We start from the raw sequence: 26,318 nt of genomic DNA, 5'->3' as shown, positions 1-26,318 counted from the left end.
GCCTGTTATTATAGGAGATTACAGGAGGAGATATAAGAGGACTACAACTCCCAGCATGTCCAGCCTGTTATTATAGGAGATTACAGGAGGAGATATAAGAGGACTACAACTCCCAGCATGTCCAGCCTGTTATTATGAGATTCTAGACAACGTTACAGGAGAGATTTTAATTAAGCCCCGCCCCCTCATGTCACATGACTATGATCACAGGTCCTTCATCCACCAGCATCCTCTCCCGTGCTTAGCCCCGCCCCGCTATGACGTCACCACAGGTCCTTCCCCACCGCTCTGTAACAGACACGGCCGGTCCTGGTGGGTGGTCGGGGCTGCTGTGCAGTGTATAGGGGGCTCTATCTCTCTCTGTTATCAGCCGGCAGTCAGGTAAGATGACATGGAGGCTCCATTATTATGTGTATGTTCACACAGTGCGGATTTCAGGCTGTGGGTAGTAAATAGCTGAGGTGAATGCAGGCAGAGTAGGCGGGACTGTAGAGTGTGTATAGAGCAGCCGCCTGATCAGCCCCCAGTGCTGCCGCCATATACTGTAGGGTTGTGTGCTGATATAGGGGAGATAGTGTCCTCAGCAGTGTCACCTGACAGAGAGGTCATAGGACAGCCAGCACCCCGACACCCCGACACCTACAGCACCCCGACCCCTACAGCACCCCGACCCCTACAGCACCCCGACCCCTACAGCACCCCGACCCCTACAGCACCCCGACACCCCTACAGCACCCCGACCCCCCTACAGCACCCCGACACCCCGACCCCTACAGCACCCCGACCCCTACAGCACCCCGACCCCTACAGCACCCCGACCCCTACAGCACCCCGACACCTACAGCACCCCGACACCCCGACACCTACAGCACCCCGACACCCCTACAGCACCCCGACACCTACAGCACCCCGACACCCCTACAGCACCCCGACACCTACAGCACCCCGACCCCTACAGCACCCCGACACCCCGACCCCTACAGCACCCCGACCCCTACAGCACCCCGACCCCTACAGCACCCCGACACCTACAGCACCCCGACACCTACAGCACCCCGACACCCCGACACCTACAGCACCCCGACACCCCTACAGCACCCCGACACCTACAGCACCCCGACACCCCTACAGCACCCCGACACCTACAGCACCCCGACCCCTACAGCACCCCGACACCCCGACCCCTACAGCACCCCGACCCCTACAGCACCCCGACACCTACAGCACCCCGACCCCTACAGCACCCCGACCCCTACAGCACCCCGACACCTACAGCACCCCGACACCCCTACAGCACCCCGACACCCCGACCCCTACAGCACCCCGACACCTACAGCACCCCGACCCCTACAGCACCCCGACACCTACAGCACCCCGACACCCCTACAGCACCCCGACACCCCGACCCCTACAGCACCCCGACCCCCCTACAGCACCCCGACCCCTACAGCACCCCGACACCCCTACAGCACCCCGACACCCCGACCCCTACAGCACCCCGACCCCCCTACAGCACCCCGACCCCTACAGCACCCCGACACCCCTACAGCACCCCGACCCCTACAGCACCCCGACCCCTACAGCACCCCGACCCCTACAGCACCCCGACCCCCTTACAGCACCCCGACCCCTACAGCACCCCGACACCCCTACAGCACCCCGACACCCCGACCCCTACAGCACCCCGACCCCCCTACAGCACCCCGACCCCTACAGCACCCCGACCCCTACAGCACCCCGACCCCTACAGCACCCCGACACCCCTACAGCACCCCGACCCCTACAGCACCCCGACCCCTACAGCACCCCGACCCCTACAGCACCCCGACCCCTACAGCACCCCAACACCCCGCTGCCTACATATACCCCAACACCCATAACCCCTGCCGCCTATATCACCCGCGCCGTCTACATATACCTCTACAGCACCCCGACACCCATAACCCCCGCCGCCTACATATACCTCTACAGCACCCCAACACCCATAACCCCCCCGCCTATATCACCCCCGCCGCCTACATATACCAATACAGCACCCCAACACCCATAACCCCCCCGCCTATATCACCCCCGCCGCCTACATATACCCCTACAGCACCCCGACACCCATAACCCCCCCGCCTATATCACCCCCGCCGCCTACATATACCTCTACAGCACCCCGACACCCCCCCGCCTATATCACCCTCGTCACCTACATACATATACCCCAACAGCACCCCGACACCCCCCCGCCTATATCACCCTCGTCACCTACATACATATACCCCAACAGCACCCCGACACCCCCCCGCCTATATCACCCTCGTCACCTACATACATATACCCCAACAGCACCCCGACACCCATAACCCCCCCGCCGCCTACATATACCCCTACAGCACCCCGACACCCATAACCCCCCCGCCGCCTACATATACCCCTACAGCACTCGGGCACCCCCCCACCTATATCACCCTCGCCGCCTACATATACCCCTACAGCACTCGGGCACCCCCCCACCTATATCACCCTCGCCGCCTACATATACCCCTACAGCACCCCGACCCCCCACCGCCTATATATACCTCTACAGCACCCCGACCCCCCGCCGCCTACATATACCTCTACAGCACCCCGACCCCCGCCGCCTACATATACCACTACATCACCCCACCACCACCACCTATATATACCTCTACATCACCCCGACCCCCCACCGCCTACATATACCTCTACAGCACCCCGACCCCCCGCCGCCTACATATACCTCTACAGCACCCCGACCCCCCGCCGCCTACATATACCTCTACAGCACCCCGACCCCCCGCCGCCTACATATACCTCTACATCACCCCGACAGCTTCTCTAATCAGCTCTAGTTTTATTACTATCAGATTTGTGGAGATCGGACGTTTTGATCTTTTATTATATTTTTTCTACTATATAATAATGTAACAAAAAGTCAGCATTCTTTTTGTTTTTCTTACTATTATTCATTTACGCCATTCACCGTGTAGGAATGTTGTTATTATATCCATATAGGTCGGACAATTCCGCACGCTGTGATATATAATACAGTGATACCTCGCTCCCCAGGGGGGATAACAGTCAGCTGAGAGGTACTGGGGTGTCCAGGAGCGGGGAATCCCATCATAATGACAGGAGTCCCCGCTCCGTGGTCCCCACAACAGAGAGAGAGAGGCAGGAGTGGGCGGCTGTTTAAACTTGCGGGGACACCCTGTAAAGAAGCAGGGAATCTGACAACTTACAGGACAAGTCTCTCCATGTGATCCGGCGTTCTCCTCTTCTCCTCCAGGCGCTTCTTCTCCTGAATGACCCCCCAAGGATGGAGAAGGACAGGAAGGAGATGACTACAAGATTATTAGACATCACCCTGGAGATCATCTGCCTGCTGACCGGAGAGGTGACCCCTATAGATGTATATCCTCTCTATTGTAGTATAGAATCCATCATAGGAAGGAATAGGGAGAGAGGCCTGTATAAGAGATCAGTAAGATGGGAAGAGACGCACAGCATAACCCGGAGAGAGGCCTGTATAAGAGATCAGTAAGATGGGAAGAGACGCACAGCATAACCCGGAGAGAGGCTGTATAAGAGATCAGTAAGATGGGAAGAGACGCACAGCATAACCCGGAGAGAGGCTGTATAAGAGATCAGTAAGATGGGAAGAGACGCACAGCATAACCCGGAGAGAGGCCTGTATAAGAGATAAGTAAGATGGGAAGAGACGCACAGCATAACCCGGAGAGAGGCTGTATAAGAGATCAGTAAGATGGGAAGAGACGCACAGCATAACCCGGAGAGAGGCCTGTATAAGAGATCAGTAAGATGGGAAGAGACGAACAGCATAACCCGGAGAGAGGCTGTATAAGAGATCAGTAAGACGGGAAGAGACGCACAGCATAACCCAGAGAGAGGCCTGTATAAGAGATCAGTAAGATGGGAAGAGACGCACAGCATAACCTGGAGAGAGGCCTGTATAAGAGATCAGTAAGATGGGAAGAGACGCACAGCATAACCTGGAGAGAGGCCTGTATAAGAGATCAGTAAGATGGGAAGAGACGCACAGCATAACCCGGAGAGAGGCCTGTATAAGAGATCAGTAAGATGGGAAGAGACGCACAGCATAACCCGGAGAGAGGCTGTATAAGAGATAAGTAAGATGGGAAGAGACGCACAGCATAACCCGGAGAGAGGCCTGTATAAGAGATCAGTAAGATGGGAAGAGACGCACAGCATAACCCGGAGAGAGGCTGTATAAGAGATCAGTAAGATGGGAAGAGACGCACAGCATAACCCCGAGAGAGGCCTGTATAAGAGATCAGTAAGATGGGAAGAGACGCACAGCATAACCCGGAGAGAGGCCTGTATAAGAGATCAGTAAGATGGGAAGAGACGCACAGCATAACCTGGAGAGAGGCCTGTATAAGAGATCAGTAAGATGGGAAGAGACGCACAGCATAACCCGGAGAGAGGCCTGTATAAGAGATCAGTAAGATGGGAAGAGACGCACAGCATAACCCGGAGAGAGGCTGTATAAGAGATCAGTAAGACGGGAAGAGACGCACAGCATAACCCGGAGAGAGGCCTGTATAAGAGATCAGTAAGACGGGAAGAGACGCACAGCATAACCCGGAGAGAGGCTGTATAAGAGATCAGTAAGACGGGAAGAGACGCACAGCATAACCCGGAGAGAGGCCTGTATAAGAGATCAGTAAGACGGGAAGAGACGCACAGCATAACCCGGAGAGAGGCCTGTATAAGAGATCAGTAAGACGGGAAGAGACGCACAGCATAACCCGGAGAGAGGCCTGTATAAGAGATCAGTAAGATGGGAAGAGACGCACAGCATAACCCGGAGAGAGGCCTGTATAAGAGATCAGTAAGACGGGAAGAGACGCACAGCATAACCCGGAGAGAGGCCTGTATAAGAGATCAGTAAGACGGGAAGAGACGCACAGCATAACCCGGAGAGAGGCTGTATAAGAGATCAGTAAGACGGGAAGAGACGCACAGCATAACCCGGAGAGAGGCCTGTATAAGAGATCAGTAAGACGGGAAGAGACGCACAGCATAACCCGGAGAGAGGCCTGTATAAGAGATCAGTAAGACGGGAAGAGACGCACAGCATAACCCGGAGAGAGGCCTGTATAAGAGATCAGTAAGACGGGAAGAGACGCACAGCATAACCCGGAGAGAGGCCTGTATAAGAGATCAGTAAGACGGGAAGAGACGCACAGCATAACCCGGAGAGAGGCCTGTATAAGAGATCAGTAAGACGGGAAGAGACGCACAGCATAACCCGGAGAGAGGCCTGTATAAGAGATCAGTAAGACGGGAAGAGACGCACAGCATAACCCGGAGAGAGGCTGTATAAGAGATCAGTAAGATGGGAAGAGACGCACAGCATAACCCGGAGAGAGGCCTGTATAAGAGATCAGTAAGATGGGAAAAGATGTAACATATATAAAGGTTTTCACCATGTCCCCCCTTTCCCTTCTTCCTCCTGTAACATATATAAAGGTTTCCATTATGTACCTCCTTTCCCTTCTTCCTCCTGTAACATATATAAAGGTTTCCATTATGTCCTCCCTTTCCCTTCTTCCTCCTGTAACATATATAAAGGTTTCCATCATGTCCCCCTTTCCCTTCTTCCTCCTGTAACATATATAAAGGTTTCCATCATGTCCCCCCTTTCCCTTCTTCCTCCTGTAACATATATAAAGGTTTCCATCATGTCCCTCCTTTCCCTTCTTCCTCCTGTAACATATATAAAGGTTTCCATCATGTCCCTCCTTTCCCTTCTTCCTCCTGTAACATATATAAAGGTTTCCATCATGTCCCCCCTTTCCCTTCTTCCTCCTGTAACATATATAAAGGTTTCCATCATGTCCCTCCTTTCCCTTCTTCCTCCTGTAACATATATAAAGGTTTCCACCATGTCCCCCCCTTTCCCTTCTTCCTCCCTCCATCATGTCCCCCTTTCCCTTCTTCCTCCTGTAACATATATAAAGGTTTCCATCATGTCCTCCCTTTCCCTTCTTCCTCCTGTAACATATATAAAGGTTTCCATCATGTCCTCCCTTTCCCTTCTTCCTCCTGTAACATATATAAAGGTTTCCATCATGTCCTCCCTTTCCCTTCTTCCTCCTATTCTCATTGCCAGCAATTTTTCCGTTATTTTTGGTTTTCATATACAGCATTACACTATAGTGAAGAAGCCATTGGAGGACACTGTGGCCCCCAGCAGCCATCTCCAGGAGTCCGGAGGAAGGAGCAGGGCCCGAGGCCCCATCACCAAACCTCCATCACTGATACATGACGAGAAGATCCTAGAACTGACCAACAAGATGGTGGAGCTGCTGACTGAGGAGGTGAGAGGAATGCTGGGACATTATACAGTAATACAGGAGGGGGGGACTGGAGAGGTGACACTGCTGGGACATTATACAGTAATACAGGAGGGGGGTGACTGGAGAGGTGACACTGCTGGGACATTATACAGTAATACAGGAGGGGGGTGACTGGAGAGGTGACACTGCTGGGACATTATACAGTAATACAGGAGGGGGATGACTGGAGAGGTGACACTGCTGGGAATGCTGGGACATTATACAGTAATACAGGAGGGGGGGGGGGTGACTGGAGAGGTGACACTGCTGGGACATTATACAGTAATACAGGAGGGGGGTGACTGGAGAGGTGACACTGCTGGGACATTATACAGTAATACAGGAGGGGGATGACTGGAGAGGTGACACTGCTGGGAATGCTGGGACATTATACAGTAATACAGGAGGGGGGGGTGACTGGAGAGGTGACACTGCTGGGAATGCTGGGAGATTATACAGTAATACAGGAGGGGGGGTGACTGGAGAGGTGACACTGCTGGGACATTATACAGTAATACAGGAGGGGGGGGGGGTGACTGGAGAGGTGACACTGCTGGGACATTATACAGTAATACAGGAGGGGGGTGACTGGAGAGGTGACACTGCTGGGACATTATACAGTAATACAGGAGGGGGATGACTGGAGAGGTGACACTGCTGGGAATGCTGGGACATTATACAGTAATACAGGAGGGGGGGGGTGACTGGAGAGGTGACACTGCTGGGAATGCTGGGAGATTATACAGTAATACAGGAGGGGGGGTGACTGGAGAGGTGACACTGCTGGGACATTATACAGTAATACAGGAGGGGGGGTGACTGGAGAGGTGACACTGCTGGGACATTATACAGTAATACAGGAGGGGGGGTGACTGGAGAGGTGACACTGCTGGGACATTATACAGTAATACAGGAGGGGGGGGTGACTGGAGAGGTGACACTGCTGGGAATGCTGGGACATTATACAGTAATACAGGAGGGGGGGTGACTGGAGAGGTGACACTGCTGGGAATGCTGGGACATTATACAGTAATACAGGAGGGGGGGGGTGACTGGAGAGGTGACACTGCTGGGACATTATACAGTAATACAGGAGGGGGGTGACTGGAGAGGTGACACTGCTGGGAATGCTGGGAGATTATACAGTAATACAGGAGGGGGGGTGACTGGAGAGGTGACACTGCTGGGAATGCTGGGACATTATACAGTAATACAGGAGGAGGGGGGGGGGTGACTGGAGAGGTGACACTGCTGGGAATGCTGGGACATTATACAGTAATACAGGAGGGGGGGTGACTGGAGAGGTGACTGCTGGGAATGCTGGGACATTATACAGTAATACAGGAGGGGGGGGGTGACTGGAGAGGTGACACTGCTGGGACATTATACAGTAATACAGGAGGGGGGGTGACTGGAGAGGTGACACTGCTGGGAATGCTGGGACATTATACAGTAATACAGGAGGGGGGGTGACTGGAGAGGTGACACTGCTGGGAATGCTGGGACATTATACAGTAATACAGGAGGAGGGGGGGGGGGTGACTGGAGAGGGTGACACTGCTGGGAATGCTGGGACATTATACAGTAATACAGGAGGGGGGGTGACTGGAGAGGTGACACTGCTGGGAATGCTGGGACATTATACAGTAATACAGGAGGGGGGGGTGACTGGAGAGGTGACACTGCTGGGACATTATACAGTAATACAGGAGGGGGGTGACTGGAGAGGTGACACTGCTGGGAATGCTGGGACATTATACAGTAATACAGGAGGGGTGACTGGAGAGGTTACAGTGCTGGGAATGCTGGGACATTATACAATAATACAGGAGGAGGGGGGTGACTGGAGAGGTGACACTGCTGGGACATTATACAGTAATACAGGAGGGGGGGGGGGTGACTGGAGAGGTGACACTGCTGGGAATGCTGGGACATTATACAGTAATACAGGAGGGGGGGTGACTGGAGAGGTGACACTGCTGGGAATGCTGGGACATTATACAGTAATACTGGAGGGGGGGGTGACTGGAGAGGTGACACTGCTGGGAATGCTGGGACATTATACAGTAATACAGGAGGGGGGTGACTGGAGAGGTGACACTGCTGGGACATTATACAGTAATACAGGAGGGGGGATGACTGGAGAGGTGACACTGCTGGGACATTATACAGTAATACAGGAGGGGGGTGACTGGAGAGGTGACACTGCTGGGAATGCTGGGACATTATACAGTAATACAGGAGGGGGGGGGTGACTGGAGAGGTGACACTGCTGGGAATGCTGGGACATTATACAGTAATACAGGAGGGGGGTGACTGGAGAGGTGACACTGCTGGGACATTATACAGTAATACAGGAGGGGGATGACTGGAGAGGTGACACTGCTGGGAATGCTGGGACATTATACAGTAATACAGGAGGGGGGGTGACTGGAGAGGTGACACTGCTGGGAATGCTGGGACATTATACAGTAATACAGGAGGGGGGTGACTGGAGAGGTGACACTGCTGGGACATTATACAGTAATACAGGAGGGGGGTGACTGGAGAGGTGACACTGCTGGGAATGCTGGGACATTATACAGTAATACAGGAGGGGGGGGGTGACTGGAGAGGTGACACTGCTGGGAATGCTGGGACATTATACAGTAATACAGGAGGGGGGGGGGTGACTGGAGAGGTGACACTGCTGGGACATTATACAGTAATACAGGAGGGGGGGGTGACTGGAGAGGTGACACTGCTGGGAATGCTGGGACATTATACAGTAATACAGGAGGGGGGGTGACTGGAGAGGTGACCCTGCTGGGAATGCTGGAACATTATACAGTAATACAGTAGGGGGGGTGACTGGAGAGGTGACACTGCTGGGACATTATACAGTAATACAGGAGGGGGGGTGACTGGAGAGGTGACACTACTGGGACATTATACAGTAATACAGGAGGGGGGGGGGTGACTGGAGAGGTGACACTGCTGGGACATTATACAGTAATACAGGAGGGGGGGGGTGACTGGAGAGGTGACACTGCTGGGAATGCTGGGACATTATACAGTAATACAGGAGGGGGGGGATGACTGGAGAGGTGACACTGCTGGGACATTATACAGTAATACAGGAGGGTGGGGGGGGTGACTGGAGAGGTGACACTGCTGGGACATTATACAGTAATACAGGAGGGGGGGGGTGACTGGAGAGGTGACACTGCTGGGAATGCTGGGACATTATACAGTAATACAGGAGGGGGGTGACTGGAGAGGTGACACTGCTGGGAATGCTGGGACATTATACAGTAATACAGGAGGGGGGGGATGACTGGAGAGGTGACACTGCTGGGACATTATACAGTAATACAGGAGGGGGCATGACTGGAGAGGTGACACTGCTGGGACATTATACAGTAATACAGGAGGGGGGGGGGATGACTGGAGAGGTGACACTGCTGGGACATTATACAGTAATACAGGAGGGGGGGGATGACTGGAGAGGTGACCCTGCGGGGACATTATACAGTAATACAGGAGGGGGGGTGACTGGAGAGGTGACACTGCTGGGAATGCTGGGACATTATACAGTAATACAGGAGGGGGGGGATGACTGGAGAGGTGACCCTGCTGGGACATTATACAGTAATACAGGAGGGGGGGTGACTGGAGAGGTGACACTGCTGGGAATGCTGGGACATTATACAGTAATACAGGAGGGGGGGTGACTGGAGAGGTGACACTGCTGGGAATGCTGGAACATTATACAGTAATACAGGAGGGGGGGGGTGACTGGAGAGGTGACACTGCTGGGACATTATACAGTAATACAGTAGGGGGGGTGACTGGAGAGGTGACACTGCTGGGACATTATACAGTAATACAGTAGGGGGGGTGACTGGAGAGGTGACACTGCTGGGACATTATACAGTAATACAGGAGGGGGGTGACTGGAGAGGTGACACTGCTGGGACATTATACAGTAATACAGGAGGGGGGTGACTGGAGAGGTGACACTGCTGGGACATTATACAGTAATACAGGAGGGGGGTGACTGGAGAGGTGACACTGCTGGGAATGCTGGGACATTATACAGTAATACAGGAGGGGGGGGTGACTGGAGAGGTGACACTGCTGGGACATTATACAGTAATACAGGAGGGGGGGTGACTGGAGAGGTGACACTGCTGGGAATGCTGGGACATTATACAGTAATACAGGAGGGGGATGACTGGAGAGGTGACACTGCAGGGAATGCTGGGACATTATACAGTAATACAGGAGGGGGGGTGACTGGAGAGGTGACACTGCAGGGAATGCTGGGACATTATACAGTAATCCAGGAGGCAGCAGGCTGGGGGGGATGACTGTGTGATCATTGTGTGTGTCAGGTTCCTATAAGGTGTCAGGACGTGGCGGTCTATTTCTCCATGGAGGAGTGGGAGTATGTAGAAGGACACAAGGATCAGTACCGGGATGTGATGCTGGAGGATCAGCGGCCGCTCCCATCAGCAGGTAATAGACATGTAGAAGCAATAAACCTGCTGTGTACAGGGTGTGTATGTGTATATATTTTTATATATATAATATATATATATATATAATATATATGTGTGTGTATATACACACACACACACACACACACAAAAGGTTGTCTAATCGGACATTGTGTGTTTGTGTCTATTACAGATGGAGTCCATGAGAGACGTCCCCGACCTCTGTATAACCTGGAGGGAGATCCCAGCGTCCTAAAGGATCAGCAGGTACATGGAGCCGTATACCAATGTATATACAGTACAGGCTGTGGGGCTGATCATATATTCCTCTATATACATGGTGTACCCCTTTCTATGTACAGGTTGTACCCCCCCCCCCATCTATATACAGGGTGTGGAGCTGCCTGGCTGTATATACATGTTAGTTATACTTTATATATATAGATATACTGTATATTGTGTTTTATTGTTTCCATCAGGGAGGAGACCTGACTATTATTAAAGTGGAGGTTGAAGCAGAAGAGGAGAGGATGATGGGAAATCAGCAGCCGTGTATGGAGGAAGAGGAGAGGATGATGGGAGATCAGCAGCCGTGTATGAAGGAAGAGGAGAGGATGATGGGAGATCAGCAGCCGTGTATGAAGGAAGAGGAGGAGAGGATGATGGGAGATCAGCAGTCGTGTATGAAGGAAGAGGAGGAGAGGATGATGGGAGATCAGCAGTCGTGTATGAAGGAAGAGGAGGAGAGGATGATGGGAGATCAGCAGTCGTGTATGAAGGAAGAGGAGGAGAGGATGATGGGAGATCAGCAGTCGTGTATGAAGGAAGAGGAGGAGGACATTCCTATAAGTGTTACCACAGGTCTGTATAATGGATTCAGATGTGGGGTCCGGAGGGTTAATAATTAGGGATGGTCCGAACCGGCCGAGGTTCGGGTTAGTATGAACCCGAACGCTCAGCATCAGATTCCCGCTGTCTGCCCGCTCTGTGCAGAGGGTGGATACAGCGGGAGGACCGCCTGGAAAACTAGGATACACCCTATGGCTATGGCTGTATCCCAGTTTTCCAGGCAGTCCTCCCGCTTTATCCACCCTCTCCACGGAGCGGGCAGACAGCGGGAATCATTACCGAGAGTTCGGGTTCGTACGAACCCCGAACCGAACTCTGTTCGGACCATCCCTATTAATAATCTGTGTATCTACCTGATAGAACTCTTAATTAAAAAAAAATAAAAAATCACTAAATCCATTTTTTCCTGACAGAAAATCCTTTAGAGGGAAACGTCCTGTTATTGCAGAATTATAAAGTAGATGATGAAGAATTCATACCGAAAATCCTCATCACCAACGTCCAGCCGGGACTTCCCGCTACAGATCTGTTCTATAATCCTCCCAATCATCAGGAACGTTTTCCTGATCAGTCACAGGTCATTACCGCAGATACTAGTCACAGTCGGGGGAAAGAATCCCACTGTAAACAGCATTCAAAAAGTTCTGGTCTTACCCAGGAGAAGCCGTATTCATGTTCCGAATGTGGGAAGTGTTTTATAGATAAATCAAATCTTGCTAGACATCAGAGAATTCACACAGGAGAGAAGCCGTTTTCATGTTTAACTTGTGGGAAATGTTTTGCGCATAAATCATATCTGGTTATACATGAGAGAATTCACACAGGGGAGAAGCCATATCCGTGTTCAGAATGTGGGAAGTGTTTTACAGATAAATCAACGCTTGTTATACATGAGAGAACTCACACCGGAGAGAAGCCGTTTTCATGTTCACAATGTGGGAAATCTTTTGCACGAAAATCACAACTGGTTATACATGAGAGGAGCCACACAGGCCGGAAGATGTATTCGTGTACAGAATGTGGGAAGTGTTTTACAGATAAATCAAGTCTTGTTATTCATGAGAGAAGTCACACAGGAGAGATGCCCTATTCATGTTCAGAATGTGGGAAGGGCTTTACAGGTAGATCAAGTCTTGTTAGACATGAGAGAAATCACACAGGAGAGAAGCTGTTTTCATGTTCAGAATGTGGGAAAGATTTTAGACACAAGTCAAATCTTGTTGCTCATGAGAGAATTCACACTGGAGAGAGACTGTATACATGTCCAGAATGTGGGAAGAGCTTTACAAATCAGTTACGTCTTATTAGACATGAGAGAACTCACACGGGAGAGAAGCCGTTTTCCTGTTCCGAATGTGGGAAATGTTTTACATCTGAATCTTATCTTTTTATCCATGAGAGAAGTCACACAGGGGAGAAGCCGTATTCATGTTCAGAATGTGGAGAACGCTTTATTACTAAAACCAAACTTAGGAATCATCAGATAAGTCACACGGGAGAAAAACCATATTCATGCTCTTTATGTGGGAAATTTTTCACGTATAAATCGCAGCTTGAGAGACACGAGAGAATTCACACAGGGGAGAGGCCATTTTCGTGTTCTCAATGTGACAAGTGCTTTACCGATAAATCAAATCTTGTTATACATCAGAGAACTCACACAGGAGAGAAGCCGTATTCCTGTTCAGAATGTGGGAAATGTTACACTACCAAAGCCAAACTTAAGGATCATCTGAGAAGTCACACTGGAGAGAAACCATTCTGATGTTTTACAGTAAAATAAAATCTGGAATCCCTAAGATGTTACATAGAATTACTGTATGATTGGTTGTTTAGTTTGGAATAAATGAACAACAAATTAGAAAAAAAAAAGTTGACATTTTAGAGAATTGTCCGTGATCCAGGGAGGGCAGAAGTTCTGTTTAATGACCATTGATAATGATGGAAAATAACTAAAGGAATAAGCACAATGATGTTTCTGTCTCTGACGTCACGAGTTATGATCGCTCTGGGAGAAGGTTGCTCTTCAATACTTCACTCCAAAGCTCTACGGCATCTCCGCACTGATGTATTCAGTAACTAGAAGAAACATCCGTAGACATCAGGGTGATGATCAGGCAGGACCCCCATGTGTAGCTCCGGGATGATGATTGGGCAGGACCCCCATGTGTAGCCTCAGGGTGATCGGGCAGGACCACCATGTGTATCATCAGGATGATGATCGGGCAGGACCCCCATGTGTAGCATCAGGATGATGATCGGGCAGGACCACAATGTGTAGCTCCGGGATGATGATTGGGCAGGACCACCATGTGTAGCATCAGGATGATGATTTGGCAGGACCACCATGTGTATCATCAGGATGATGATTTGGCAGGACCACCATGTGTAGCATCAGGGTGATGATTGGGCAGGACCCCCATGTGTAGCATCAGGATGATGATCGGGCAGGACCACCATGTGTAGCCTCAGGATGATGATTGGGCAGGACCACCATGTGTAGCTCTGGGATGATGATTGGGCAGGACCACCATGTGTATCATCAGGATGATGATTGTGCAGGACCACAATGTGTAGCTCCGGGATGATGATTGGGCAGGACCACCATGTGTATCATCAGGATGATGATCAGGCAGGACCACCATGTGTATCATCAGGATGATGATCAGGCAGGACCACCATGTGTAGCATCCATGATCGGGCAGGACCACCATGTGTAGCTCCGGGATGATGATTGGGCAGGACCCCCATGTGTAGCTCCGGGATGATGATTGGGCAGGACCCCCATGTGTAGCTCTGGGATGATGATTGGGCAGGACCACCATGTGTAGCTCCGGGATGATGATTGGGCAGGACCACCATGTGTAGCATCAGGATGATGATCAGGCAGGACCACCATGTGTAGCATCAGGATGATGATCGGGCAGGACCACCATGTGTAGCATCCATGATCGGGCAGGACCACCATGTGTAGCATCAGGGTGATGATCAGGCAGGACCACCATGTGTAGCTCCGGGATGATGATTGGGCAGGACCACCATGTGTAGCATCAGGATGATGATTTGGCAGGACCACCATGTGTAGCATCAGGATGATGATTTGGCAGGACCACCATGTGTAGCATCAGGGTGATGATCAGGCAGGACCACCATGTGTAGCATCAGGGTGATGATCGGGCAGGACCACCATGTGTAGCATCAGGGTGATGATTGGGCAGGACCACCATGTGTAGCCTCAGGGTGATCGGGCAGGACCACCATGTGTAGCTTCGGGGTGATGATCGGGCAGGACCACCATGTGTAGCATCAGTATCATCAGGGTGATGATTTGGCAGGACCACCATGTGTATCATCAGGGTGATGATCGGCCAGGACCCCCATGTGTAGCTTCAGGGTGATGATTGGGCAGGACCACCATGTGTAGCTTCGGGGTGATGATCGGGCAGGACCACAATGTGCAGCATCTGGGTGAGGATCGGGCAGGACCACCATGTGTAGCTTCGGGGTGATGATTGGGCAGGACCACCATGAGGCTACAGCTGGTGTGAACATTGTGCCACAAGGTTATAATAAACTGCAGTAGTGAAGCTGCAGAAATACAAAAAACAACAAAAAAGTTACTAATTATTACTGTTTATTTAGAATTGACGGCGTCTCTTAGTCTGTGGACTTCAATCTAATGTGATGAGACTGTGCCAGCCAGTTGTTGCTTATAAGCAGCCCTGTAGTCAGCCACCATTTTCTCACAGACCTCCAAGGAGATGGACGGTTTGGACAAAAGTCGGTCCAGGGAGGTTACGAGTAGTGGAGCAGAAGCAGAGGACGTTTGGCCTCTCTGGGTAGAGTTATAGGCCGCCGGTGGTGGTGTGGTGTGGGGGGGGGGGGGGGTGATGGCCGCTGGTGGTGGGAGGGGTGATGGCCGCTGATGGTGGTGGTGGTGGGGGGGGTGATTGCCGTTGGAGGTGGTGGGGGGGAGTGATGGCTGCCGGTGGGGTGGGGGAGAGTGATGGCCGCCAGTGGGGTGGGGGGGGAGTGATGGCTGCCAGTGGTGGTGGTGTGGTGTGGGGGGGGGGGTGATGGCCGCTGGTGGTGGGAGGGGGGGGGGGGTGATGGCCGCTGGTGGGGTGATGGCCGCTGGTGGTGGGAGGGGGGGGGGTGATGGCCGCTGGTGGGGTGATGGCCGCTGGTGGTGGTGGGGGGGGAGTGATGGCCGCCGGTGGGGGGGAGTGATGGCTGCCAGTGGGGTGGGGGGAGAGTGATGGCCGCCGGTGGGGTGGGGGGGGAGTGATGACTGCCAGTGGGGGGGGGGGGGTTAATGGCTGCCAGTGGGAGGGGGGTGATGGCCGCCAGTGGGGGAAAGTTGAGGCCACCGGTTGGGGGGGTAGTGATGGCAACAGGTTGGGGGGTAGTGATGGCCGCCGGCGGGGGGAGAGTGATGGCCAACAGCGGGAATTTCGGAGTCTCAGCCAGGAGCCGGAGAGATACTGGTGACATCTGCTGAGGTTTTGCCGATCTGTGATCAGAGTAATAAGACATCTCCCATCTCCCAGTGTGATGATGTACAGGTACGGCCGGGGTGTACGGCTGAAGGGTTCCGGAATGTTAGTCCTGATTAGAGATGAGCGACCCTGGAGCAGCTGGAGTCCATCCCAACCCGAACGTTCGGTATTTGATTAGCGGGGGCTGCTGAAGTTGGATAAAGCTCTAAGGTTGTCTGGAAAACATGGATACAGCCAATGACTATATCCAGGATTTCCACATAGCCTTAGGGCTTTATCCAACTTCAAATGCCGATCGTTCGGGTTGGGGTGGACTCCAGCTGCTCCAGGGTCGCTCATGTCTAGTCCTGATTCTAGAAGGTGATCCAACAAGGAGATGTATATGAGGGGCGGAGCCTCCATCACAGACCGGGGCTGGAAACGTGGTGAGGAAGTGTTTACGGACATTCACACTAGATGAAGGGGACAGAAGTGTAATGGAGAGGAGGAGGAGTTCTGTCTCCTGTGTATAGACTCTCATTACCCCTCATGCTCTGTGCTCGGTACTCATCCTCCACCCCCTCCCCCGTGTATAGACTCTCATTACCCCTCATGCCCTGTGCTCGGTACTCATCCTCCACCCGCTCCCCCATGTATAGACTCTCATTACCCCTCATGCCCTGTGCTCGGTACTCATCCTCCGCCCGCTCCCCCGTGTATAGACTCTACCCCTTATGCTGGGTACTCATCCTCCACCCCCTCCCCCGTGTATAGACTCATTACCCCTCATGCCCTGTGCTCGGTACTCATCCTCCACCCCCTCCCCCATGTATAGACTCTCATTACCCCTTATGCTGAGTACTTATTCTCCACCCCCTCCCCCATGTATAGACTCTCATTACCTCTTATGCTGAGTACTTATCCCCCACCCCCTCCCCCGTGTATAGACTCTCATTACCCCTTATGCTGGGTACCAGGGGCGTAGCTAATGTCTCCTGGGCCCTGGTGCGAGAGGCCAACTTGGGCCCCCCTTTCACGACCAAGTGATGCTATTGGTGTGTGTGTATATATATATATATATATATATATATATATATATATACACACACACCAAGACAGATATTACTAATAACACCAGCATATTGGAAGAGAAAGTATTATCACCAATGCTGATCGAGGTCAGCTCACCTGCTTAATCCACTCACGGTGCACGGCAAAGCCCGGAGCCAGGGCAGCATATGCAAAGGAAAAAGTCCAGCACCAGTGTAGCGGATAAAATAATGTCCTTCTTTATTTACAGAAACTTCACATGACGGGAAAAAAACATGCGATTGTTAACAATCGTATGTTTGTTTCCCGTCATGTGAAGTTTCTGTAAATAAAGAAGGACATTATTTTATCCGCTACACTGGTGCTGGACTTTTTCCTTTGCAAAGTATTATCACCGTACATATTACCGCCATACTGTTACCGACCACATCCTGTATACTGAGACCAATATTACCAGTAATACCAGTATATAGGAAGGAAACATTACCGCCACACCACAACCACTACCATCACCACCATATTGTTACTGACCAAATCCAGTACACTAAATCACCTCATCCAGTCATATAGAGGTGGCCCCAGCTCTACACAGGCTCTATACACCATATACATTACAGTGCAGTTATATCAGGTGACTCACAGGGGACGTCTTTTCTGATCGGAGTTCTTCCCTTTTCATCTTCTTCTCCATTTGCCCTGTGCCGTTATGAGAACTTCTCCGAGCCACGAATCCACAGAATCTGCCAGACAGACATATTAGTCTCCTCACTCTGACACCATCCTCATCTCTATACACACTGCACATCTGTACTGTCCCCTTTACACCCTCATTTAGTGGGTAGCCCTGACTCTATGTGACCTCCTAATAATATATGCCCCCCTCTGTGTATTCCCTCTCCCCCCATGTTGCCCTCCTTATAGATGGTCCCCTCTCCCCCCACCCTCCCTTATAGATTGTCCCCTTCACCCCCCCCCCCCTCCTCCCTTATAGATGGTCCCCTTTCCCCCCCACCCTCATAGATGCCCCCCTCTCCCCCCCCTCCCTTATAGATGGTCCCCTTCACCCCCCCTCCTCCCTTATAGATTGTCCCCTTCACCCCCCCTCCTCCCTTATAGATTGTCCCCTTCACCCCCCCTCCTCCCTTATAGATGGTCCCCTTCACCCCCCCTCCTCCCTTATAGATGGTCCCCTTCACCCCCCCCCCCCTACTCCCTTATAGATGGTCCCCTTCACCCCCCCCCCCCTCCTCCCTTATAGATGCCCCCCTCCTTTCCCCCCACCCTGCAGGCTGATAAAAAACAAAACTTAACTCACCTGACAACGCGCTCCCACGTTGATCCTCACTCCTTCGGTCTGTCCCCGGCTGCTGCGCGGCTGCCGGGGGTGTCGCGTCTTATCCCCGGCAGCGCGCGCATCCCAGAACTCCCTGCGCGCCGGAACCGGAAGTCAGGGCCCAAGGCGCGCAGGGAGCTCTGGGATGCGCGCGCTGCCGGGGGTAAGACGCGACACCCCCGGCAGCCGCGCAGCAGCCGGGGGAAGACGATCGGGACGAAGATTGATCGGGAGGGCCTTGCGGGGCCCCCCTCTGTGGCGGGCCCGGTCGCGGCGGCGACCACGGTGGCTACGCCACTGCTGGGTACTCATCCTCTGCCCACTCCCCCGTGTATAGACTCTCATTACCTCTTATGCTGAGTACTCATCCTCTGCCCACTCCCCCGTGTATAGACTCTCATTACCTCTTATGCTGGGTACTCATCCTCCGCCCGCTCCCCCATGTATAGACTCTCATTACCTCTTGTGCTGGGTACTCATCCTCCGCCCGCTCCCCCGTGTATAGACTCTCATTACCTCTTATGCTGAGTACTCATCCTCCGCCCGCTCCCCCGTGTATAGACTCTCATTACCTCTTGTGCTGGGTACTCATCCTCCGCCCGCTCCCCCGTGTATAGACTCTCATTACCTCTTGTGCTGGGTACTCATCCTCTGCTCGTGTATAGACTTTCATGGCTCCTCAGAGTTGTGTCCCCGCACCTGGGTCCTGGCCGATAGGCCAGGCCCTGCATAGCGCTGCAGCAGGAGCACACAACCCTCTTTCTCAGACTAATCTGGCCCAATCCGGCTCCACCCCAGTATAACTAGCCCTCAGGGAGCTGTGTGATTGGGCAGGAACCCCTCAGGAGATGCTGAATCTTACCTCTGAGAGGTTAGTGGACAGAGGAGGGACTACCCAGAGGCACCCAGCTCCATACACTGGCATACGCAGCATGTACATGACATCACACACACACTCACAGCTAACCCCTCCTGTAAGTTTCCCTTCAGCTGTGTCGTGTGTTGCCTAAAGGACAGTGACATCTAGTGGTGGGAGTGCAAAGTATAATCCTTCATCCCAGAGTATGTACATACAATAGTACCGACCTACACATGGCAGAACCAGGCGTGGCACACTGCGAGATGAAATGGCGGATCCTGCAGGGATCGCCCCCCGGGAGGATGGAGTCTCCTGGATCAACAGAACAGCTTCATAGCAAAACTGCTAGAGACGCCATCCTAAAAACACAGGAAACAAATACCAATACAGGAGCACTACAACTCCCAGCATCTCCACACAGGACATTACAGAAGGAGATATAAAAGGAGGACTACAACTCCCAGCATGGCCAACCTGTTATTATGGGAGATCAGAGGACATTACAGGAGGAGATATGAGGAGGATTACAACCCCCAGCATGTCCAGCCTGTTATGGGAGATCAGAGGACATTACAGGAGAAGATACAAGAAGAGGACTACAACTCCCAGCATGTCCACAGAGGAACTTACAGGAGGAGATATAAGAGGAGGACTACAACTCCCAGCATCTCCACAGAGGACATTACGGGAAGAGATATGAGGACTACAACCCGCAGCATGTCCAGCCTGTTATTATGGGAGATCAGAGGACATTACAGGAGGAGGTATGAGGATTACAACTCCCAGCATCTCCAAAGAGGACATTACAGGAGGAGATTTAAGAAGAGGACTACAACCCCCAGCATGTCCAGTCTGTTATTATAGATCAGAGGAGATTACAGAAGGAGGTATAAGAGGAGGACTACAACTCCCAGCATGTCCAGCCTGTTACTATGGGAGATCAGAGGACATTACAGGAGGAGATGTAAGAGGAGGACTACAACTCCCAGCATGTCCAGCCTGTTATTATAGGAGATTACAAGAGGAGATATAAGAGGAGGACTACAACTCCCAGCATGAGCAGCCTGTTATTATAGATCAAAGGACATTACAGGAGGAGGTATAAGAGGACTACAACTCCCAGCATGTCCAGCCTGTTATTATAGGAGATCAGAGGAGATTACAGGAGGAGATATATTAGGACTACAACTCCCAGCATGGCCAGCCTGTTATTATAGGAAATAAGAGGACTACAACTCCTAGCATGTCCAGCCTGTTATTATGGGAGATCAGAGGACATTACAGGAGGAGATATAAGAGGACTACAACTCCCAGCATGTCCAGCCTGTTATTATAGGAGATCAGGGGATATTACAGGAGGAGATATAATAGGAGGACTACAACTCCCAGCATGTACAGCCTGTTATGAGATTTTAGAAAACATTAGAGGCCTTTTAATTGAGCCCCGCCCCCTCATGTCACATGACTATCATCACAGGTCCTTCATCCACCAGCATCCTCTCCCGTGCTCAGCCCCGCCCCGCTATGACGTCCCCACAGGTCCTTCCCCACCGCTCTCCTGGTGGGTGGTCGGGGCTGCTGTGCAGTGTATGGGGCTCTAGCTCTCTCTGTTATCAGCCGGCAGTCAGGTGAGATGCAGGGATGTGTATAATGGCTGCGGCTCCTCCGGTTCCCTCCATTATGATGGCTGAATGTGCACTGTGCTCCCAGAATTGCTGTACACTGCTGCGGATTATGTTATAGAGGGGCCCCTCAGCTGTAGTCATCATGGTGGTCTGGGCTGGCTATGGGGGCCCCTCAGCTGTAGCCATCATGGTGGTCTGGGCTGGCTATGGGGGCCCCTCAGCTGTAGCCATCATGGTGGTCTGGGCTGGCTATGGGGGCCCCTCATCTGTAGTCATCATGGTGGTCTGGGCTGGCTATGGGGGCCCCTCAGCTGTAGTCATCATGGTGGTCTGGGCTGGCTATGGGGGCCCCTCAGCTGTAGTCATCATGGTGGCCGGGCTGGCTATGGGGGCCCCTCAGCTGTAGTCATCATGGTGGCCGGGCTGGCTATGGGGGCCCCTCAGCTGTAGTCATCATGGTGGTCTGGGCTGGCTATGGGGGCCCCTCAGCTGTAGTCATCATGGTGGTCTGGGCTGGCTATGGGGGCCCCTCATCTGTAGTCATCATGGTGGTCTGGGCTGGCTATGGGGGCCCCTCAGCTGTAGTCATCATGGTGGTCTGGGCTGGCTATGGGGGCCCCTCAGCTGTAGTCATCATGGTGGTCTGGGCTGGCTATGGGGGCCCCTCAGCTGTAGTCATCATGGTGGTCGGGGCTGATTAGGGCCCCTCAGCTGTAGTCATCATGGTGGTCGGGGCTGGCTATGGGGGCCCCTCAGCTGTAGTCATCATGGTGGTCGGGGCTGATTAGGGCCCCTCAGCTGTAGTCATCATGGTGGTCTGGGCTGGCTATGGGGGCCCCTCAGCTGTAGTCATCATGGTGGTCGGGGCTGATTAGGGCCCCTCAGCTGTAGTCATCATGGTGGTCTGCTTTGGCTATGACTCTCCTGTCATTGGGGGGATCAGTGCTATATCTCTCCCCGTCATCCGTCTCCTCTTCTCCTCCAGACGCTTCTTCTCCTCCAGACGCTTCTTCTCCTGAATGACCCCCCCAAGGATGGAGAAGGACAGGAAGGAGATGACTACAAGATTATTAGACATCACCCTGGAGATCATCTGCCTGCTGACCAGAGAGGTGACCCCTATAGATTTCTATCCTCTCTATTGTAGTATAGAATCCATCATAGGAAGGAATAGGGAGAGAGGCCTGTATAAGAGATCAGTAAGATGGGAAGAGACGCACAGCATAACCCGGAGAGAGGCCTGTATAAGAGATCAGTAAGATGGGAAGAGACGCACAGCATAACCCGGAGAGAGGCTGTATAAGAGATCAGTAAGATGGGAAGAGACGCACAGCATAACCCGGAGAGAGGCCTGTATAAGAGATCAGGACGTCCCAAGTGATGGGAAGAGACAATCAGCAGAACAGGTGACGATCAGCCGCCAGTACGGTCAGTCAGGGATCATGGGAACCAGTGGAGCAATGAGAATGGCGGATAGGCTGGATATACCCAGGAGGAGCGAAGCCATATACATAGAGAGCCATAGAAGATGATGGAGAAGAGGAGCCGTATCTGTATATATATGGAGAGGGAGACATAGAAGATGATGGAGAAGAGGAGCCGTATCTGTATATATATGGAGAGGAAGACATAGAAGATGATGGAGAAGAGGAGCCGTATCTGTATATATATGGAGAGGAAGACATAGAAGATGATGGAGGAGCCCCCATAAACCTCTATACAGGGAGGAAATACTGGGCTCAGTCCCCTCATTGTCTCTCTCCGTACACAGGATTACATGATTGTTAAGAAGACATGGGGGGAGAGGATAGCCCCCAGCGGCCATCTCCAAGACTCAGGAGGGTGGAGCAGGGCCCGGGGCCCCATAACGGAGCCATCACTGATACATGAGCAGAAGATCCTAAAACTCACGCAGAAGATGGTGGAGCTGCTGACTGGAGAGGTGACACTGCTGGGACATTATACAGTAATACAGGGGGGGGTGACTGGAGAGGTGACACTGCTGGGACATTATACAGTAATACAGGAGGGGGGGGTGACTGGAGAGGTGACACTGCTGGGACATTATACAGTAATACAGGAGGGGGGGTGACTGGAGAGGTGACACTGCTGGGAATGCTGGGACATTATACAGTAATACAGGAGGGGGGTGACTGGAGAGGTGACACTGCTGGGAATGCTGGGACATTATACAGTAATACAGGAGGGGGGGGTGACTGGAGAGGTGACACTGCTGGGACATTATACAGTAATACAGGAGGGGTGACTGGAGAGGTGACACTGCTGGGACATTATACAGTAATACAGTAGGGGGGGTGACTGGAGAGGTGACACTGCTGGGACATTATACAGTAATACAGGAGGGGGGGGGTGACTGGAGAGGTGACACTGCTGGGAATGCTGGGACATTATACAGTAATACAGGAGGGGGGGGGATGACTGGAGAGGTGACACTGCTGGGAATGCTGGGACATTATACAGTAATACAGGAGGGGGTGACTGGAGAGGTGACACTGCTGGGAATGCTGGGACATTATACAGTAATACAGGAGCGGTGGGGGGGGGGTGACTGGAGAGGTGACACTGCTGGGAATGCTGGGACATTATACAGTAATACAGGAGGGGGTGACTGGAGAGGTGACACTGCTGGGAATGCTGGGACATTATACAGTAATACAGGAGGGGGGGGGATGACTGGAGAGGTGACACTGCTGGGAATGCTGGGACATTATACAGTAATACAGGAGGGGGTGACTGGAGAGGTGACACTGCTGGGACATTATACAGTAATACAGGAGGGGGGGGGATGACTGGAGAGGTGACACTGCTGGGAATGCTGGGACATTATACAGTAATACAGGAGGGGGGGTGACTGGAGAGGTGACACTGCTGGGACATTATACAGTAATACAGGAGGGGGGGTGACTGGAGAGGTGACACTGCTGGGAATGCTGGGACATTATACAGTAATACAGGAGGGGGGGTGACTGGAGAGGTGACACTGCAGGGAATGCTGGGACATTATACAGTAATCCAGGAGGCAGCAGGCTGGGGGGGATGACTGTGTGATCATTGTGTGTGTCAGGTTCCTATAAGGTGTCAGGACGTGGCGGTCTATTTCTCCATGGAGGAGTGGGAGTATGTAGAAGGACACAGGGATCAGTACCGGGATGTGATGCTGGAGGATCAGCGGCCGCTCCCATCAGCAGGTGAGAGGATATATGGTACAATCTATTGCACGCAGAGGTATCCTGCACAAACATGTCATATATCTTATATTAATGGGTCTAGGGATAGAGCCCATTAAAGGGGTTCTCCAGCGCTAGACCAACATGGCCGCTTCTTGTAGAGACAGCACTGCTCTTGTCTCCAGTTTGAGTGCAGGTTTTGCAGTGAATTAAACTAAAAGAAAATGTACCATCCATTGATTCAAGTGGAGCTGCGTCACAGATAGGAGGGGATATTGTCACACTTAGGGGTTGGGAGGCCTCACCCAGTGCAATCACCTGGTGTCAGAAAGTTATATAGATTTGTAATTTACTTCTATTTAATAATCTCCAGTCTCCAGTACTTATCAGCTGCTGTATGCTCTGCTGGAAGTGGTGTATTCTTTCCAGTCTGACACAGCGCTCTCTGCTGCCACCTCTGTCCATGTCAGGAACTGTCCAGAGCAGCAGCAAATCCCCATAGAAAACCACTGTGTCAGACTGGAGAGAATACACCACTTCCTGCAGGACTTACAGCAGCTGATAAGTACTGGAAGTCTGGTCATTATTACTATCAGTTCCTCTACTTTGTGATTAGAAAAATAACAAGCAAAAGTTCTTTTTTTTTTTTTATTCCTGACAGAAAACACCGGTGAGAATCCTGAGAAAGACGTCAGGTTATCGGCCGATTATAAAGTAGAAGATGAAGATATTATTGAGGTCACCTTCGGGGAAAGTCCTCTTATCTATCATGTAGATCCAGGACTTCCCTGTACAGATCAATCATATTATCCTGATCGATCGCTGATTGTTACCCCGGTTACTGATCAATCTTATCATCCTGATCCTCCTTCTCCTGACCGATCACTGATCGTTACCACGGTTACAGATCAATCATATCATGCTGATCCTCCTTCTCCTGACCGATCACTGATCGTTACCACGGTTACAGATCAATCATATCATGCTGATCCTGCTTCTCCTGACCGATCACTGATCGTTACTACGGTTACAGATCAATCATATCATGCTGATCCTGCTTCTCCTGACCGATCACTCATCGTTACCACAAGTAGCGTACGGAAAAGGTTTCAGTGTACTGAATGTGGGAAACAGTTCACAAGAAACTCAAGTCTTTTTACACACAAGAGAATTCACACAGGGGAGAAGCCATACTCCTGTTCAGTATGTGGAAATGGCTTCAGACGTAAATCAAGTCTTGTTATACACGAGAGAAGTCACACAGGGGAGGAGCCATATTCATGTTCAGAATGTGGGAAGTGCTTAAGGGATAAATCTAATCTTATTATGCATGAGAGAAGTCACACAGGGGAGAAGCCATACTCCTGTTCAGAATGTGGGAAGTCCTTTAGAATTAAAGCCAGTCTTGTTATACATGAGAGACTTCACACAGGGGAGGAGCCCTACTCTTGTTCAGAATGCGAGAAGTGCTTTAGAGACAAATCAGGGCTTGTTAGACATCTGAGAATTCACACAAGGGAGAAGCCATACACATGTTCAGAATGTGGGAAATGCTTTGGTGACAAGTCTCGGTTTATCAGACATGTGACGTGTCACTTTGGAGAGAAGCCATACTCCTGTTCAGAATGTGGGAAATGCTTTAGAGATAAAACAACGCTTGATAGACACCTGAGAATTCACACAGGAGAGAAGCCTTTTTCATGTTTACATTGCGGGAGGCGCTTTACTGATAAATCAAGTCTGGTAAGACATGAGAGAATTCACACAGGAGAGAAGCCGTATTCATGTTCCCTGTGTGGAAAATGTTTTACAAATAACTCAGATCATGTTAACCATTGGAGAAGTCACACAGGAGAGAAGCCGTATCCATGTTCAGAATGTGGGAAATGTTTTATCACTAAGGCCAAACTTAAGATTCATCTCGGAAGCCATGCAGGAAAAAGGACCCTTTCATGTCCTGTATGTGGAGAATGTTTTACAAGAAGATCACAGTTTGAAGCTCATCGGAGAAATCACACAGAGGAGAAACCATAGTCTTGGCTGAAATGCAAGAAATGCTA

At 51.7% G+C, this 26,318-nt stretch overlaps 2 protein-coding genes across 2 annotated transcripts in view; one reads left to right on the top strand and one right to left on the bottom strand.

Annotated features, from left to right (window-relative positions):
- The window catches only part of LOC138786372 (zinc finger protein ZFP2-like), a 147,471-nt gene that overhangs the window by 78,798 nt on the left and 42,355 nt on the right, over positions 1–26,318 (bottom strand). The gene's annotated exons all lie outside the window — the stretch shown is intronic.
- Positions 288–26,318, top strand: LOC138786380 (zinc finger protein 585A-like). Its single transcript, XM_069963369.1, has 8 exons — positions 288–381; positions 3,299–3,406; positions 6,204–6,377; positions 10,772–10,895; positions 11,070–11,143; positions 11,356–11,737; positions 12,139–13,455; positions 25,421–26,318. Exons 2-8 carry the CDS (start codon positions 3,329–3,331, stop codon positions 26,290–26,292), a joined length of 3,021 nt encoding a protein of 1,006 aa, XP_069819470.1. The 5' UTR covers positions 288–381; positions 3,299–3,328; the 3' UTR covers positions 26,293–26,318.

Source organism: Dendropsophus ebraccatus, chromosome 3 (genome assembly GCF_027789765.1).
Source record: "Dendropsophus ebraccatus isolate aDenEbr1 chromosome 3, aDenEbr1.pat, whole genome shotgun sequence".
Taxonomy (NCBI): Eukaryota; Metazoa; Chordata; class Amphibia; order Anura; family Hylidae; genus Dendropsophus; species Dendropsophus ebraccatus.
The sequence above is the reverse complement of the archived record's forward strand: the minus strand, read 5'-3'. Positions and strand labels throughout refer to the sequence as shown.

Excerpts from the sequence above, each read along its gene's own strand:
- LOC138786380 (XM_069963369.1), top strand. The coding sequence starts at position 3,329 with ATGGAGAAGGACAGGAAGGAGATGACTACAAGATTATTAGACATCACC. Across the intron at positions 3,407-6,203 it reads TCTGCCTGCTGACCGGAGAG|CATTACACTATAGTGAAGAA; the intron begins GTGACCCCTATA and ends TTTCATATACAG. Across the intron at positions 11,144-11,355 it reads GCGTCCTAAAGGATCAGCAG|GGAGGAGACCTGACTATTAT; the intron begins GTACATGGAGCC and ends TGTTTCCATCAG.